General features: G+C 39.8%; 1 protein-coding gene across 2 annotated transcripts in view; it reads right to left on the bottom strand.

Annotated features, from left to right (window-relative positions):
* SH3GL2 (SH3 domain containing GRB2 like 2, endophilin A1) overlaps positions 1-18,656 on the bottom strand; it is a 208,742-nt gene that overhangs the window by 23,432 nt on the left and 166,654 nt on the right. For both annotated transcript variants that reach the window (XM_002742946.6, XM_008997300.5), the window contains exon 3: positions 10,960-11,032. In XM_002742946.6, the coding sequence (XP_002742992.4) occupies positions 10,960-11,032 (73 nt within the window). The remainder of the gene's footprint in view (positions 1-10,959; positions 11,033-18,656) is intronic.

The raw sequence follows: 18,656 nt of genomic DNA, 5'->3' as shown, positions 1-18,656 counted from the left end.
CAAATATCTCTTATGATCATTGCTGTAAAAATCCTCAACGAAACACTAGCAAACCAAATTCAACAACATATTTTAAAAATTATACCCCATGACCAAGCGGCGTTTGTTCCTAAAATACAAGCATATGGTTCAATATACAAAAATGGATCCATCTAATACTTCACATTAACAAAATGAAGTTAAAAAAAAACACACATACATATGATCATCTCCATTGATGCAGGAATAACTGCTGACTGTTCAACACATTTTCATGATAAAAACACGCAATAAGCTAGGAATAGGAAGAAACTACCTCAACATGGTAAAAGTCATATATTAAAACCCCACAACGAACATCATACTAAATGATGGAAGACAAAGCTTTTACTCTAAGATCAGAAACAAGACAATGATGAAAGAATGGTGGTATCCAGGGGCTGAAGTTGGAAAGGGGGAGCTATTACTTAATGGGGACAGAGTTTCACTTTAAAAGACAAAAAGAGTTATGGAGATGGATGGTGGTGGTGATTGTGCAACATTTAAGAGCACTGAGATTTAACAGCACCGAAATGTATACTTAAAAATAGTGAAGATCATTTCATGTTCTGTATATTTTACCATGATAAATAAGAAAACATAATTCTGAATTATTTTTACTAAATTTGTGAAGTCTAATAAAGAGATTACAATTGGAATATGAGTATAAATCTTCAAATCACACTAAATAAGATTTGGGACTTAATACCTGCAACAAAATTTACATAATAAATAGCATCTTAGCAAGTATTTCATTTTGGCAACATATGATGATTGCATATTACAGCCTGGTTTTCTTAGATGAAGTCTCAGAGCATCTACAAGTCTGAAAGGTGGCTCTCGGATGCTCCCTGCACTGATAACAATGTGCTCTGCTGTTTTGCACACTAACAATTACTAAATGACACAAGAGTTATATTGTAATGAGAACTTAAGTAAATATCCTCAAATCTACGTTGTTTCTTTTGTAGTTGAATATTAGAAGAGACTGAGAAAAGGGAAGAGGAAGATTTTCCTACTGACTTACACGAATAGGCAACCCTAGCACTGGATCATGCTACTCTCAACCCAAATAATGTATTTATATAACACCTCTCTCCAAAGTGACAAGGCTCTTTTATGCCCCAAGCAGGAAGCAGCCGGGAGGGATTTTAAGACACTGTGCTGTGGTAACAGACCTAAGAACTGGTGACAGGGGGCAGCAAACATCTCCCATCTTAAGATGAGGTGTTGCAAGGTACCAACACAGGTCTCACAGCATGCCCTGGGAAGGCAGGCAATTGTCCCCTAGGGGCATAAAACCGTTTGTGCAATTTGAAAGATACACAACCCTCAGTGTACTAACATCATGAGTCTTTGCGTTCTCAGGTTTTCAGAGCACATAGAGGGTGGAGGTTGATCCTATGACCTTATTATAAGAAGGGTCCTGCAGTGGGATTTTTCCCTAAAGGCCTTGCCCAGGGAGAAAGTGCTGGGTTAGCAGCTGAGATGCCCTAGGTTGAGCTGCAGTACCCTGGGAAAGGAAGGTGCCTAACATTTCTTGAGCCAAGTGTCAGGCACTGAGCCAGTGTTCTTCCCTATCATGTTTCAAAACAAAGATATCTTCAGTCTTTGCTGGAACTGGACTGACCTACACTCCCTGGGAGATTCGGGAGACCTCATTTTAAGCTGACATGATAGTGACAGGTGTTCACAATCTACCTCCTGCTTCAGTGAAAGAAAGTAGGGAGCCTAAAGCCACTGGGCAAATAGCCTGATGGCCCCAGCAGACGGCTGTATGCTTGACATAGGAGCTCTGGCTGGGAACAGCCACACTGTATCAGTTTTCTACATAGAATAACAATGCACCACAAACTCAATGGCTTCAACCAAACACACATTTATTATCTTGCAGTTTCCACAGGTAAGTCTGGGCATGCCTAAAGTGAGTCCTATGATTAGGGTCTTACAAGGCTGCAAATAATGTGTGAGCTAGGCTGCTTTGCTGTCTGGAGGCCTGAGTAGGGAAAAGTCTGCATCCAGGTTCATGTGGGTTCCTGTCTTTCTGAGTCCGGGCTGTTCACTTCCTTGATGCAGTATGATGGAGAGCTCTGGCTTCCCACTGGCTGTTGGCTAGTGGCCACCCTTAGTTCTAGAGACCACCCCCAGTTCCTTGACATGTGGTCTTCTCCTCAGGGTGTCATAACACAGCATGTGCTTATTCTAGACCAGGAAGGGAATGTCCCTTGTATTATTCTGCTGAGAGTCTCACATAATATAGCGTATTCATGGGAGTGATGTGCCATCAATTTTGCCATATAATGTAATCAAATCAAGGCAGTAGTGAGTGGGTGATTTCATTATCTCAGCCATGTTTACTGGTTTGTGGCAAGTCACACGTTCCATCTACACTCAATGGGAAGGTATCATACAAGGGTGTGAATCTGTAGGAGTCACCCTGGAGTGTACTTGCCACACACACCAAGTCTGGAGGCATCTTTGTAGTTTAAGACTTTGTAGCATAGGACATTTTGTTTCAAAAACAGAATGTGCTTTGGAGATAATAATATCTGAATAAAGATTCTGGCTTTTCTATTGTATAACTCTAGGAAAACTGCTTAATCTACTTTGCAGCTTCAGTTTTTTCATCTGAAAATAGACACAACTATTATCTATGTATATAAATATAAATGGTCTATTAATAGCTTCAGCCCAGTGATCTTATACATAAGAGTATGAACATCCATACTTTTCCCAAAGCAACTGTAAAATGTATTAATTGTTCATGACACCAAATAGATACTACACAGAGGAACAGCTCTGATCCTGATCTGTAAAAGCCTGCAGATCTTGACTCTTACCTGAAAAGTTAGCTACTGCTGTAAGATGGGGTTTGTATATGCTTAAAATGATTTGTTCATTCATTAAACAAATTAATCAATTGCTAGCACCAAACTCTGTGCTAGGCACTGGATATATGTAAAGGAGTAAAACAGACATGTTGCCTTCAATGACTATGTTTACAATATACTGGAAGAGAAACAGCATTCATTCAATACGTATTTACTGAGGGCACTGTTTCCATTATTACAGTTAGTAAACAAAATAGACAAGTCCTTACCCTTCTGGAGATTATGTTCTACATGAGAAATGTGAGTGATGGGAAAATAATAAACAAAAAGATAAATTTGAGTATAATTTCAAATGCTGACAGGAAATAATATAAAGAGGGATGAGGAGAAGCTATTTTCAATAGGGGGCCAGGAAAGGACGGTACAAGGAGATGGCATCTGACTAAAGGTGCAGTGAGGAGGAGCAGCAGACATTGACAGGAGCTGGAGAAGTGTGTTCCAGGCAGAATAACACCTGTGAAAAGACCCAAGGCAGGAACAAGGCTGAGGGTAATTCTCAGTATCGTGGAAGCCAGTAGAGAGTTATAAGCAGAGGAGTGACAAGATGTGATTCACATCTTTAATGGATGGAACTGGCTGCTATGTGGAGAATGTAAAATAGGAGAGTAATAAGGAAAAAGGCAATATAGTGAACAAATCATAAGCTGCATAAAGTGAATACTATGAAAAGTTCAATAAAAGAATAGAATTGGGCTCTTTAAAGTGTACAAACAAATCCTATGCTCAAGTCACTGCATTGTGGTGGCAGTGACAAGCAACACTTTAACAAGTAAATGTACAGCTGAAGTGGTGCTAAATGCTCTAAGAAAAGTAAAACAAGAAAAGGCTTAGGAAATTAAAAGGCTTGATGTTTTAAACAAGATGGTCAGGAAAGCTGCATAAATTAGGTGACATTTGAGCAGAGACCTGAGTGAAGGCTTTGAGAAGACATGGAGAGGGCTGGCCAGGCCCCATCAACAACGCAGCTGTGTGTTTGAGGAAGGCTGGCTCAGAAGGAGTGGGATGGAGATGGCCAGGAACATATGAATGAGTTCAGATCCTCAGGACTTTGTAACCCACATAAGTGCTTTCCATTTTAATCTAAGTGAGCAACCTCTCAAGAGATCTGTGGAGGGGAACTCAAGTGATGTGAAGGTAGCATGAGAATACAAAACTGGAGTAGACCTGATTTCGACTGGGCACTCAGTAGACACCTCTCAGAGGAGATATATAAGCTGAGAGAGGAGGGATGGTGAGAAGACAGTTGTCAAAGAAGGGAAAGATGAGGGCCCATATTCCACCAGAATAAGAGGGAACAGTGCTGCAAACTCCTTAAACAGCAAAGTACTTGAGGCACTGAAGAAACTAAAGGCCACAGGGTGAGCAAGAGGAAGAAGGAACTAGGAGAGACAGAGAGCACAGGGGCCACTACATGCTGGATCTCAAAGGCCATGCTGAGGATTCAGGTATAGTATTTATTTATAGTATTTAGGGACTATTGATGAGAGGTGCCATTAGCTTAATTCTCAATATATACATACACACGCATTTTAAATATATACTATATTTATTAAGAATCTTTTAAATAAGTTCTGGCTTTAGCATTCTTTGTTTAGACACACAGGGAATGAATATCATTAATCCACCAGTTCTAGCTGACTTAAAGGTGGGGAGGGATAGCCTGGGGAGAAATGCCAAATGTGGGTGAAGGGGAGAAGGAAAGCAAAGCACACTGCCATGTGTGCACCTACGCAACTGTCTTGCATGCTCTGCTCATGTACCCCAAAACCTATAATCCAATAAAAAATTAAAAAAATAAAAATAAAAAAAAATAAAAAAAAAAAAACTCTGAATTACTTAGTTTCTCAAGTATTTTAGGAACTTATTAATTTTCAATATTTCCCCCAAAGATGTAGAAGTAGAAAAACTCTCCAGCCCTTTAATACATATAGTACATGAATTATCTCACCCATCATCTGACTTACATTTTCTTTTTTGATATAGTTATTCTTGAAAGACCCTATTCCTTTGAAGCCTAACAATGTTTTCCTCACAACTGCTTTTGTATCTGTCCTTTACGCATTTTGATTCTTTTTCATTGTGAGGATTTGGAAATGAAAAAGATCTGGCTACTAGACTCAGCACACATTCCTTATTCTTTAAGTGAAGGATGGATATATTCATTCATACACCTATTCAGCAGACATATTGAGGACAAACAATGTACCATGCATAATGCTAAGAACTCTGAAGGATGCAAAGATGAATACAAGTAATCCGGTCCTGTAAGAAAAACAGCAACTTCAGGGTGTTGTGAGAGTAAGGATTTGGCTACATGAATGCCAAGTAATACATGTATTCATTTTCAGTTCCACAGTCACCAAATATGATCACTGTATTTATTCATCTTTGGAAGATGATTAAGAGCACAGCGTGTGGGAAAAGAAGTACACTAATTTTGATAGAATATCTTTCCAGGGACTAATGGGAGATGTTGAAATGAATACAGCTGGCTTTTATTTCCATGGGCAATATTTTACAAATGAGATTTGAAATTATTAAAATATTCTAAATAGATATCAAATGACCCCAATTTAATACCCGAATCTCAGAAATACTGAAAAAATCTAGACCATCTAGGCATTCAAGGGAAAAGCATTTCCAAGGAGAAATAAACCCCTACTGTGTACAACATTTTTCACATTCAAGCTGCTTTTTATGTAAGCAGTTTGGAAATTTGTATTAGATGATCACATCAGGGTAAGAGTAACTTCTCGGTGCAAACTGAAAAAGTCTCTCTCATAACAAGGATGCTAAGGCTGGAAAGGGTACATGGTCCAACTATGTCTACAATTCCATTCAAGGGTCATGGAACAGACTTTCAGAAATGTTTTTAATCCAGAGCTTAAAAATACATTAATTCTAAAGGAAGAGTCCATTTCTCTATTGAAAAAAAAACCCCACTGATAAACAGAAACCAAGGAGGTAAACACGAAACATATATTGAATGGAAAGGCAAACTGTCTAATGCTGTGCTATCTATTATGGGCATCACTGGCCACAGGGGGCTGTTGAGCACCTGAAATGTGGCGAGTCCAAATTGAAATCTGCTGTTAAGTATAAAATACACACCGAAATTCAAAGTATGAAAAAAAAAATCAATACTTTTCAATATTAGTTAATATTTTGGATATAATGGGTTAAATAAAATATATTACTAAAGACAATATTATCTTTCTTTTACTTTTGTAATGTGGTTTCTAGAAAATTCAAAATTACATAGGTGGCTTACATCCTATTTCTACTGGACAACACTGATTTAGTGCTTTTTGCTTCCCGTAAGGCATCAGAATATGTAAAGAAAACTGACTTATATCTTCTCCAATGATTTTTGCTCAGATATCATAAGAATAGGAGCTTACAACCAGCAGAATCGAATTTGTGCACAGTACTTTTTATATTCAAATTATTTCTTACCTAAGCAGCCTAGGACTCTACTGGTTTATGCTGTTCCAGTTCAAGCTTGGATGACTTTACAGCTGTCTGTCTTGCATTCTCAAAGCTGTCCTTCACAGGGCAGCCCTTTAAGCCTGTGATCCCACTCACCCTTCTGCATCTCATCAGTTAGCTGGACTTCCCAGGCGGAATTAGCTGTGAAGCCCTCTGGGCTCCTTCCTCAGACTCTCAGACTGTGTGTAACTTACGCTAAGGCTATGAAGTTCCAGATGGCAAGCCCCTAGTCTTGGTCTCATTTCTACCCCACAGCAACTAAAATTGCTTTTTGCATAAAAGTAAATGCATGTGACAAATGCTGGTTACATATGAGTATTTGAAGATTTAGGGAAAAGGAAGAATTTTTCCTCCTACTCTTTGTATTAGAGAAGTTTTACATTAGCCACTTTATATTTTATATAGACTTACTTCCAAATAAGGTCACACTCCTTAGAACTTTAGTTCCAGATGGACCTGAATTTGGGGAACACACTATCCAACCCACCACACCTACCTAACAACAGAGCACTGTTCCATTACACTGAGGAAAACTGATGAGCTCCCACTGAGAATTTGTGTTACAATGAATTTTTAGTCTTTTTTCATACTATAAATTCAGTTCTTTTTATTTTAGATGGAGGAAAAAAATAACCATTTTTCCTCCATCTAAAATAAAAAAGAAGTGGTACATTAGCCACTGACAGTCAACTGTGCTTCATAATTCATTTATTCCAATATTCAAGTGGCTACTGGCTGCCTGGAGCTGAGCTGGAGGCGGGGATGTAGTGGTGCGTAAGAGATGCAGCACTGAACTCACAGGGGAGGAGAAACAAAACTGCAAGCATGGCATGCGCTCCCCTGAAAAGCTGCTGGGATTACGAGAGGGACAGTGACAGGGGAACCTAATGTGGCTGCAGCTAAGGAAGGCTAATAAGTCTTTACACTGGTCCCGAGGGAGCTCTTAGCCTAGCACAGTGGTGGGGAAAGGGCAGGCTGACCATGCTGGAAGGGCCCCTTAAGCCATGTTAAAAAGGAAAGTTAATCCTAATGGCATGAAAAACCATGGAAGAGTTTTATATAATGTGATCAAATTTGCTTTTTAAAAATATCATTTTGGAGATGAGCCAGAGTGGATGTAGGACCTTCACAGAGCACAGTCATATATTCTTAAAAGCTAAACAAAATCACTTTGGTCATCATTTCAACAGGAACTGAGTTTTCAGAATGGAAAAGATGTGTAAGCTCCACGCCCCCCAAGATGTGAAAGCCAGCAAGCACCCACAGCAGTAATCTAATACAGGTGTACTCCCAGAGTACCCTCAAAGCATCGCATTCCACTGATTCCGTGCCATGTAAATTTGTTACCTGGCATCAGGCACTGTCCTGACCAAGCCACATCTTGCTTATTCACAACCAGCATCCAGTATCCACTCTGGATGGCCCAACTCTAGCGTTCCCTGAAAGGCTGAGTGGGCAAAGTATTTAGCAAACTGCATGAGTTTGAAGATGTTCTTTCTGCTCTCCTGTGCCCAAGGACTGTCTCTCTGGGTGTTTGGCTAACTCTGAACTTGACCAGCTACCTGGCCTGGGCTCTTTGGCCAGTGTCTACTCTCAGGGAAAGAAGCTGGCAGAGGGATGAAATTATACCTGTCAATTAAATGCAGGTTGTTTAAATTCTGTGGAATGATTACACAAAATTTTATTTTCTTCTGGACTCTTTTGGGTAGTACTTATCCATGTATACATATGTGACCTGCCCATAAATAACTGCTTTTCTGAAACCAAGCTGGAATCACCTGTAATGGCCTTCATTGTTCTCCTTAGCGGCAGATGTCCATTCAATTCTCCAATAGTTATAAAACCATTATATTGGCAGCCAATTAGCACATTCAGTATATTATTAAAATAAGTCATTTCTAAACATTCAGATCTTCCTAATTACCTCTTCCTTTGATGTTTTTTATGAAAATAAAAATAAGACTCAATCCCACAATTTGTTTCCTTTCTGAATTCCTATTGTACCCACTCTGAAAGGGAAGGACCCTTTACAACTAAATGAAATGGAGCCTGTTCATATTCTTTTACCATTTTTGAATGGGTGGGTGAAGGGGAGGAAGGCAGCAAAACACACTGCCATGTGTGTACCTATGCAACTATCTTGCATGCTCTGCACATGTACCCCAAAACCTAAAATGCAGTTAAAAAAAAAAAAGAAATGGAGCCTACCCTTCTCAGAGGCAGGATCGAGCAATGTGAAGTGCAGAGACTTAGGAAGTAGTCAGACCTGAGTTCCAGTCCTGTCTTCAGCCCTTTCTAGGTGTATGAATGGGCAAGTTCCTTAAATTCCCTGACCTTTGTTTTTTCCTGAATAAAATGAGGCTGACCTACTGTATTGGTTTTCTAAGCTATCATTTCAAATGACCACAAACTGGGTAGCTTGAAACAAAATAACTAATTGCCTCATAGTTCAGGATGCTGGAAGTCTGAAATCAAGGTGTTGGCAAAGTTGATTCCCTCTGGAGGTTCTGAGAGAATCCTTTCTTATGTCTTCCAGCTTATGGTGGGAGCTCCCAGCATTTTTTGGCTCACAACAGGATAACTTCAACCTCTGCTCATTCTTCACATAACCTTCTTTTTTGTCTTTCTCTTGTGTCCTCTCATCTTCTCATAAGGACACCAGTCATTGGTTTTAGGGGCCACCTTAAATCTAGGAAGAGGACATCTTAAGATCCTACATCACTACTTACATCTGCAAAGACTTATTTCCAAATAAGGTCACATTCCTTAGAACTTTAGTTCCAGATGGACCTGAATTTGGGGAACACACTATTCAACGCACCACATCTACCTACAACAGAGCACAGTTCCATTACACTGAGGAAAACTGATGAGCTCCCACTGAGAATTTGTGTTACAATGAACTTTTAGTCTGTTTTCATACTATAAATTCTTCAATTGTTTGTATTTTATATGGAGAAAAATTGTTACTTTTAAAGATGAGATAGTTTCTCATATGCCTAGCACTGCACTGAAAATGCATCAGTGCTCGGTAAATACTATATTCCTCCTCCCATTCCCTTTATCTTAGCCCTACAACTGTGAGTTACAAGTGCAATCCATTTGAAAATCCCAGGAAATCATGGAGCACTTCAAGGTTCTATGCAAAGATAAAGACCAGAACTTCTTGCCCCTATATAATGATTTCTTATGGGGAAGCAGGGTGAGCAGTTCTCTTTCAGAAATTGACTTATGAGAGTTGTTTAAACACTAAGGAATAAATGTGCATCCAAGAGATCTTTGCATCTCTATGGAAAATAATGGTTAAAAAGAAGGTTTTGGGTAAATATTAGAATCTTGATTTTTGCTGTTCTTTATCTAATTTGCTAAGCATTTGAAAATGTATGTAGTCTACTGTCAGTTAAATTCCTGGTTCCTATAGCTTACCACATTTTCTTCCATATTTTCCTCTCTCACATAAGCTCATTTCTAATCTGTTTTATGAACAACAACAACAAGAGCAACAAAATCAGAAAAATATTTTTCCATATTTTGCTCATCCTCAACACAGTAGCTGTGCTGGTCATAGGTGAATAAGGATGGAAGGAAGCTGCAGTCAGCAGCAGGGGGTGTAGAGAGGGAGCCAGCACTTACTACTGCATACAGCCGCTTCCTCTCATCCCACACCTGCCCCTTTTCTTATCTCTAGCCCACTACTGCTCATCATCCAGACTCACTGGGGCTAAAGCAGTTTTCTGCATCATCCCCTCTAGGACCATAAAAGGCATGGAAACCCAACCTGAAACTTCCAAAGAAACTAGTGTCAAGATTAAGCGATCTCCCAAATATTCATGCATCTCACTTGAATACATCCAGCCTTGCTTCCAGTTTCCATGCCCTGTGGTTAGGAACTGACACACAGGAACAGTAATGAGGAGGTCTATGAAGTAGGCTGCTTTTCTTTGCTATACCTGATGACTACAGAGACTGGCCCAACTCTGCCTGGTCCTCTTATCAACATATAGCTCCATTATCTCTATTACCACTCCTTTCTCTTAGAGTACAAGTTAGCAGGAACAGATGCTGGTCTGTGATGTGCTTGCAGAAGAACAGGAATCAAGATAAATGCTCCGAAGACTTCAGTGATGTCCTATGAAGAAACCCTCTGTGTTTGTTGAAAACTATTCACCTCCCTACTTTTTTACATCTTCTGGGAATCGTTGTATCTGACTAAAAACTATCCTAATTTTCATCCTTAAGATCTCTTGAAAATTCAGGGTCAACTAATAACAGTTTAGAGCTACTCTGGGATTATGTGTCGCCCGAGTTGTTTGTGAACATTATTTGTGAAATACTCTGCAGTCAGATAAAATACCACAGATCTTCCAGTTACTTCAATGTGAGCTTTAAAAAGCCCTTCTCCCCAGTTAAAATGTGCTATCCGTGAAGTCAGTAACCTCTAAGGAAAGAGGACCGAGGAAGCAACACCAAAGGAAGAAACACACCAAACTTAAAATGTCTATCAAAAAGAGACTAACAATTACCTGGAGGGATCCTTTGAACACATAAGATGATTCCTTACCTGGATTGGGTTGAAGGTATTCAATTGTTTTAGTCATTATTTCCATCACAGCCCTGCTGGTGACATCCACTTTCTGAAATGAGAAAATAAGTACTCTAAATGATAAAAATGGCGAGCTTCAGAACCTGGGTTTTTGCTTGAGTCTGTATACAATGGCAGGGAATGCAACAGAGCCAGGACAAGTCCCACGGTAGGTGAGGGAGGCTGAGGTGGAGCTAGATGTCACACTAACGCTGTATTCGGCAGTGGTTGACCAATATGCGGAAAGCCTGTTTATTCAGAGAGGAAGATGGTAGTTTCCTAAAATTTGTTCCAAAATGCACTTCATTATCTTCTGGCAAAAATAAGATGAACAAAATGAAACATATTTTGCCCCAGAGGCATTTATTGGATGCCTACGGTGGGTCAGGCATGGAGGCAGATTTCGCTGCCCTCAAGAAAGAATAATGCAGCATCAACTCTGCTTATTCAAGAAGAGGGGAGGTTTTTATTTAACTTCTGAAAACATCCTAAAAATAGAAAATCTTAAGCAAAGACTTCTAGTGTGTCCTTGAACTTCTGGTTAATTCTAAACAAAAATCTTGGTGCTAGAGTCTATCCTCAAATAATGTGAAATAGTCAGTGTTTGCCTTCAGCATTTCACCATGCTCTCTCTGTTAGGCCCCCTCCCCACTTGGAAGAGGTCATGGAAGCTGCTCACTGAAGTTAGGTCCCCTCTATCTTTCTCCATGAAATCCTTTTCCTATCAGCATGTGTGGTCCTCCTATTCACCCTACACAGTAAATGACTAGTGAGAATAAATGCATCCTCCTGTTCAAGGTATGTGCATGTAATATGACATAGGTATGAATGAAAGTGATTATGTTTTAATGTAGAAATTTAGATAACAATTAAGTCCATCGGAGAAGCTTTCTGTTTGTTCAAAGGCTCCCCCTTCAAATATTAGAAACTTTTTCATAAAGCACTATATCTACCTATAATATTAGCCTTGCACAGAGTAACTCTCCTCCTGTTCCATAATCCACCCATTAAAAGATTTTATCTTTCAGTTCAGTTTTTTGATATTTAATAATTTCCCAATCCATGGCATTCATATTACTATGTGTGTTTGCTATTACTAGGATTAACAGGGGAAAACAAATTTTTTTCTTGTGATGTTATAACGATATAAAATTATCTTATAAGGACGCAATTTCAAATGTGCCTGTCTATATATAAATCTTATACCATATCCTTTTAATTGATCCAAATTTCTAAGATCTTTAAGATTGAGTGTGTACTAGGTAATAATTAGCTTTAATGTGAATAGTGCCCCATCTACTCAAGTTGTGGAATGTCTTATGCCAGGGATGGATCACAGGTGTGCATGGAACAAATATGCTGAAACTCCATGGTACGTGTATGATAGAAAGGCAAATGTAGATCTATTGCTGACTATGTGATGCGGATTAGAATTAGATGACAAATGTGCCCAATATCCTGTAGTTATGGTAAGAAGGAAAATCCTTCCAAAAAGCTTCTAAAGAAGAGTGCCAAAGGAATTAAATTTTCCAATGATCATTTGATATCCTGACGTCATCTGCTGTTAGGGGGCTGACCAATTTCTAAGTTTCCCCCATCTCTGTCCTTAATAATTATAACCATCATCATCATAAGCTGTTTTCTGTTTGTAAGAAACTGTTATAAGGACCATAGATATCTTTATACATTTAATGCTCATAAACTCTGTAATGGATATGAGAAAACAGACACAAAGGGTTAAGAAACTACCCCAGTTCTAGCTCCAGAGTGTATGTTTTTAGTAACCATCCTATACTAAAAAGGCAACAGAGGCATTTCCCAACCTGACAGAGATGCCAAGTCAAAGCTGGAATGTGTTTTGTACCTTCCCCCATATGGGACTAAGGACCTGGCAGTTGCTGGCCAAACAGGATCAGCGGAAAGGCACCTGCCATCCCCATATTCCATTTTTGTTTTGAAAACTCCTCAAAGTTTGTGGAAGCTTCATCCACAAGACTGTTCCATCCTGGGTCTCTCTGGAAGGGAGGCTCTGCCATGCTGACCTGCTGGACCACATGCCCTCAGTTGCACAGGTTTCCCTAGAGAGGCTGGTGCCGGCAGTGTCTATTTCACCTGGCCCACAGGGAGGTGAGCAAGGAAGGCTGTGAGAGTTAGTTCTCATCTAGCTACAGAACTCCCTTCCCTTTTAAGATCTGTGTAGGGAGCCCAACTACTCATGTTCTATAAACAGAATTCACTAGCTTGGCTAAAATCAGTGGTCTCAGGGAGGGCCCAGAGACCCTGGGAATACTAACATTAAATTATTACATTTGGTCCCCAGGGCAGAATTCTATCTTGAGAAAGAGATAGGAATAGAAACTATTCCAGTGCCTCCTGTGACTTGTCTAAAGAAAGAGCTCATCTCATCCAGATGTTAACCAATTTTGTGCCCATTGAGGGGGACTCCTTTAACACTTTTGGTTACCTAGTCCAGGTATCATTATAGAACAAGTTCTACCTAAACCCATTTGACTATGGCATAAAATAACCTTCACTTGAAATCCACCACCTCTGAAAAGAGCTTTATTCAATATAGTTACTTTTGTGTTTCATCATCAGGAAATATACCAAAGACGGACCCACTTTTGGCAAAATCCTGCCTAGGCCTTTGCTACTGACTGCTTTTTTTTCTCTCTTTTTGAGATAAGGTCTTACTCTGTCACACAGGCTGGAGTGCAGTGGTGTGATTTCAGCTCACTGAAACCTCCATCTCCCAGGTTCAAGTGACTCTCCCTCCTCAGCTTCACGAGTAGCTAGGACTACAGGCATGCACCACCATGTCCGGCTAATTTTTGTACTTTTTGGTAGAGACAGTTTTGCCATGTTGGCCATGCTGGTCTCAAACTCCTGGCCTCAGTCATCCGTCCACCTTGGCCCCTCAAAGTTCTGGGAGTACAGGCACAAGCCACTGCGCCAGGCATGACTGCAATCTCACAGATAATTACTTGATAGAGTTCATGGACATTAAGAGGAAGAGACCAGGGAAGCATTCCGTTTAATGCTTTTATTTATTAAATGTCTACATCTGTGGCCTAGAGAAGGGAAAGGAGCTCTTTGAGTGTTGTTATAGAAGAAAAGCAGTTCCCACGGTCATGAATCAGAGGCTTTCTTTTAAAAAGTGCCTGAAGAACTAAATTGCCCAACGATTAGTCACTATTTTGAAGTCATCTGCCAATAGGAGGCTGACCAATTTCTAACTTCTCTCCACCTCTGTCCTCAATAATAATGCCCAGGACTCTTGCTAAACTATACTATGCCAGCCAGAAGCAAGCTGAGGGCCATAACCCCATGAGACTTCTGAATGTGCCTTGTTATGTACTTGCTAGGGGAGGTATTTATATACCTAAACTGGCACTATCCAAGCACATATTTTGTTTATAACAGGCCTGATGAAATCAGCATAAAGAAGATTCCCACTTAAGTAATTTATTATAACCAGCAATTCTCATAAGCTCCCAGAACTGAGCTTATTCCCATTTGAGAATAGCAAAATTTAACTTGAACTTATGACATGTAACTGTTATTTTCTTCAACGTCCAAAATTTCCAATTACTACTTGAAAGTAAGTTTTGATGCATCCTAAATTATAAGAACTTCTCATCTTATAAGCTCCTGAGCCTCCATCTTCAACTAACCTTGCCTGGGATTGGGGTGAGGACCCATTAGGGAAGGCTGTTTAAAGAAAGTGAAACAGGCCGGGTGCAGTGGCTCATGCCTGTAATCGCAGCACTTTGGGAGGCTGAGGCAGGCGGATCACCTGAGGTCAAGAGTTCAAGACCAGCCTGGACAACATGGTGAACCCTCGTCTCTACTAAAAATAAATTAGCCAGGTGTAGTGGCGTGTGCCTATAGTCCCAGCTACTCAAGAGGCAGAAGCAAGAGAATCACTTGAACCTGGAAGGCAGCGGTTGCAGTGAGCCAAGATCACACCACTGCGCTATTGCACTCCAACCTGGATGAAAGAGTGAGACTCTGACTTAAAAAAAAAAAAAAAAAAAGGAAAAGAAAGAAAGTAAAACTGCAGCTGGGCACAGTGGCTCACGCCTGCAATCCCAGTGTCTTGGGAGGCCAAGGCAGTTGAATCACGAGGTCAGGAGTTTGAGACCAGCCTGGCCAACATGGTGAAACCCCATCTCTACTAAAAATACAAAAGTTAGCTGGGCACAGTGATGCACTCCTGTAATCCTAGCTACTTGAGAGGCTGAGTCAGGAGAATCACTTGAACCTGGGAAAGGGAGGTTGCAGTGAACTGAGATCACACCAGTGCAGTCCAGCCTGGGCAACAGAGCAAGACTTTGCCTCCAAAAACAAACAAACAAACAAACAAAATAAATAAAGTGAAACTGTAAATATATACAGATACAGATATGTCTTTCAGTTAATAAAACTTTTGTGTGAAATAAGGTTTATTCAGAAGACAAAATTGTAGGCATGTATGTTTTCTTCTGGGCTTTTTCCTTTAATTTCTCAATACCAAGATTTTAGCAATTCTTAATACTCTGAAGTCAAGAAGTTCTCGCTCCCCTGTCTAGTCTTATAATTTACAACTTTGGGTAGAGAGAAAAATAGCTCCTTTAGCATTTTTCACTCACTGTAACATTTTTCTTCTTCATGTTAAGTCTTGGGTTGGCAAGCTACATTTGGTTGGCCAAATTCAGGCCAATACTTGTTTCTGCTTTTTTAAATGGTTGAAAAAATTTGAAATGATGCTACTATTTTACTGCACAAAATAATTATTTAAATTTCAAATTCAAATTTCAGCATCCTTTAAGTTTTGTTAGAAAACAGCCACACTCATTTATTTAAATGTTGCCAATGGATGCTTTTGTTTAAAGAGCATTGGCAAGGAGTTGTAAGAGACCTCAGAGGCCCTCTGGCCCCAAAATCCTAAAGTACTTACAAAAAAATCTTGATCCCGTGCTAGGTGCTAGCTTCACTAATAATAATGCCATGCTCAATCTGTAGATGATACTAAGTATTTCACCAGCTGTCTCAGTCTTTAGAGATAACATACTAGAGAACATAAGGCATGGAACTGAACAGAATGGGGTTTCTCCTCAAGAGGCCTGTGAATATTATCTTCTTTCCGTGAAGAAAACAAAAGTTGGTGTTTCCTGAACTTAGGTGATAGGACTCGTGAAGAACATAGCATTATTTGTGGAGCAACAAAAGGACTGAAAGATGTGATTTCATAGTTTTAGATACCACATTATACTAGATGCTGTAGCAGAGCAGAGTTTAAAAAAACATAGACACCTTAAAGGGAGCACTGATAGTTTGTAAGTTTAGTGATCACCAATAAATACATGATTTAAGCCAGGCATGGTGGCCCATGTCTGTTACCCCAGTGCTTTGTGAGGCCAAGACAGGAGGATTGCTTAAGGCCAGGAGTTCAAGGCCAGCCTGGGAAAAACAGTGAGACTACATCTGTACAAAAGATTTTTAAATTAGCCACAGAGATACAACAAAAAAGAAAACTTCAGGCCAAGGTCCCTGATGAACACTGATGCAAAAATCCTCAATAAAATGCTGGCAATTCAAATCCAGAGGCATGTCAAAAAGCTTATCCACCATTGTCAAATAGGCTTTATCCCTGAAATGCAAGGTTGGTTCAACATATGCAAATCAATAAATATGATTCATCACATAAACAGAACTAAAGACAAAAACCAAATGATTCTCTCAATAGATGCAGAAAAGGCTTTCAATAAAATTCAACATCCATTCATGTTAAAAACTGCCAATGAACTAGCTTTGATAGCCAAAAGTTTTTCTTCCATTGAGCCAGCATCTATCTCCCCATGGTTTCTACTCATTAATTCTAGCTCTACCACTTGGGCTGGATAGAAGAATTGAATCCCTCTCCACCCAATAACTGAGTGTATGAAGACAATGACCATGGACATTTTCCTCTTGGCCTTTCTCCACACCCAACTCTGCCAATAATCCTCTCTTATTCTCATGTGGAATGGCATTCTTTTTTTTTTTTTTTGAGATGGAGTCTTGCTCTTGTTATCCAGGCTGGAGTGCAATGGCGCTATCTTGGCTCACTGCAACCTCCGCCTCCTGGGTTCAGGCAATTCTCCTGCCTCCGCCTCCTGAGTAGCTGGGATTACAGGCACGCGCCACCATGCCCAGCTAATTTTTTGTATTTTTAGTAGAGACGGGGTTTCACCATGTTGACCAGGATGGTCTCGATCTCTTGATCTCGTGATCCACCCACCTTGGCCTCCCAAAGTGCTGGGATTACAGGTGTGAGCCACCGCGCCCGGCCAATGGCATTCTTTCTCAACATTTTGCTCTTCTTAAAACTTGAGCTGCTCCTTAAAAAGAATCCCATTTTTATTAAAGGGCCTATAGATATGCTTCTATCCCTAGGACATCTTCTGGTTTCAACAGAAGAGATTTCCCAGGATACTTTTCAGGCTGCAAAAGAGATACCATTTTCCTTGGCTTAGAATTATGCATTAACCATATAATCAAGGACAAGATAAATGTTTAGGATTTAGCTCAGACACCCTCTCTCTTCTAGGCAGCCTAATATACCCAGCCTGAGTTAGGTCTTCCATGGGAATCCTCCCTAGGACACTAAGCACTATGTTCTGTAAAGTATTGATTCATGTATCTACTTTTTTAAAATCAAAACTAGAAGCCCCTTGAAGGTATGGACAGTGCCTTAACACGGAGGCGCTTTCCAAGTGAATTAATGAATGTAACTATACACACAACAAAAAAACTACACAATCATTGTAGCAACTGAGAGAAATTTGAGAAGGAATCAGAGGTTCTTCAAATTTCAGAACTTCCTCTTAACAAAAAAACCCTCTAACTTTTCAAAGAGCAAATCCTCCAGTGTGTGCAACGTAGTAAGACATTTAGCCTATGTTTAACAAAGCTTGTAAGTAACAGACAGCATTTTAAATGAAAACAGAAAGAATTCCATGCAAGGCACTTGAGAGAAATCATTATGGGCAGGGATCCTCCAGAGACAGCACAGCTGCAGGATTCCTGTCAACCAGCTCAGAGAGAGGAGGGCTGCAGAGCTAAGGGACACACAAGATGATTTTACTGCATCTCAGCCGGAGAGTGGCTGGGGTAGCTGATTAGAGAAACACCCCTAGGAAAACCCACTTCTCTCTCCCGGTAGTGTTGCTTGAAGCAAACCTCTAATTTATTTCATTTTGTTGTCTAATTCACCTCCGAGAATACAGATGAACAAAGGTCTCTCTATCCCAAATGCCTGATGAGCAGAAAACCAACTATGGAGAGGCAATTCTTCTGTCTGCTTGGGAACACTGAGCTAAAACAGTTGTGTGAATAATAAATTAATAGTAGAGAAAAGATTTGAGAGTCTAAATCCAAAGCAAGTGCTTTTCAATTACCACAGAAATCTTACACTATTCATGTAAATTTAGCATGAGTGGAGGGAACAAATATGCAATAAAGACACAGATGAAACAAAAGATATACAGAACTAAACAGAGTAAAACCATTTCCACACTGCACTGAAACCTAAATCTCTCAATTTACTCAGGTATAAACCCGAATAAAGAGCCATGAGTATGTTCTTCAATGAATCAGAAGTTTACTTTGTTGCAGGCATATCTGTATTTTGAAATAAAAGCTTCAGAAACATT

This window comes from Callithrix jacchus, chromosome 1 (genome assembly GCF_049354715.1).
Source record: "Callithrix jacchus isolate 240 chromosome 1, calJac240_pri, whole genome shotgun sequence".
In the NCBI taxonomy this organism is placed as follows: domain Eukaryota; kingdom Metazoa; phylum Chordata; class Mammalia; order Primates; family Cebidae; genus Callithrix; species Callithrix jacchus.
Note: the sequence above shows the minus strand (reverse complement) of the source record. Positions and strands in the feature narration are given on the sequence as shown.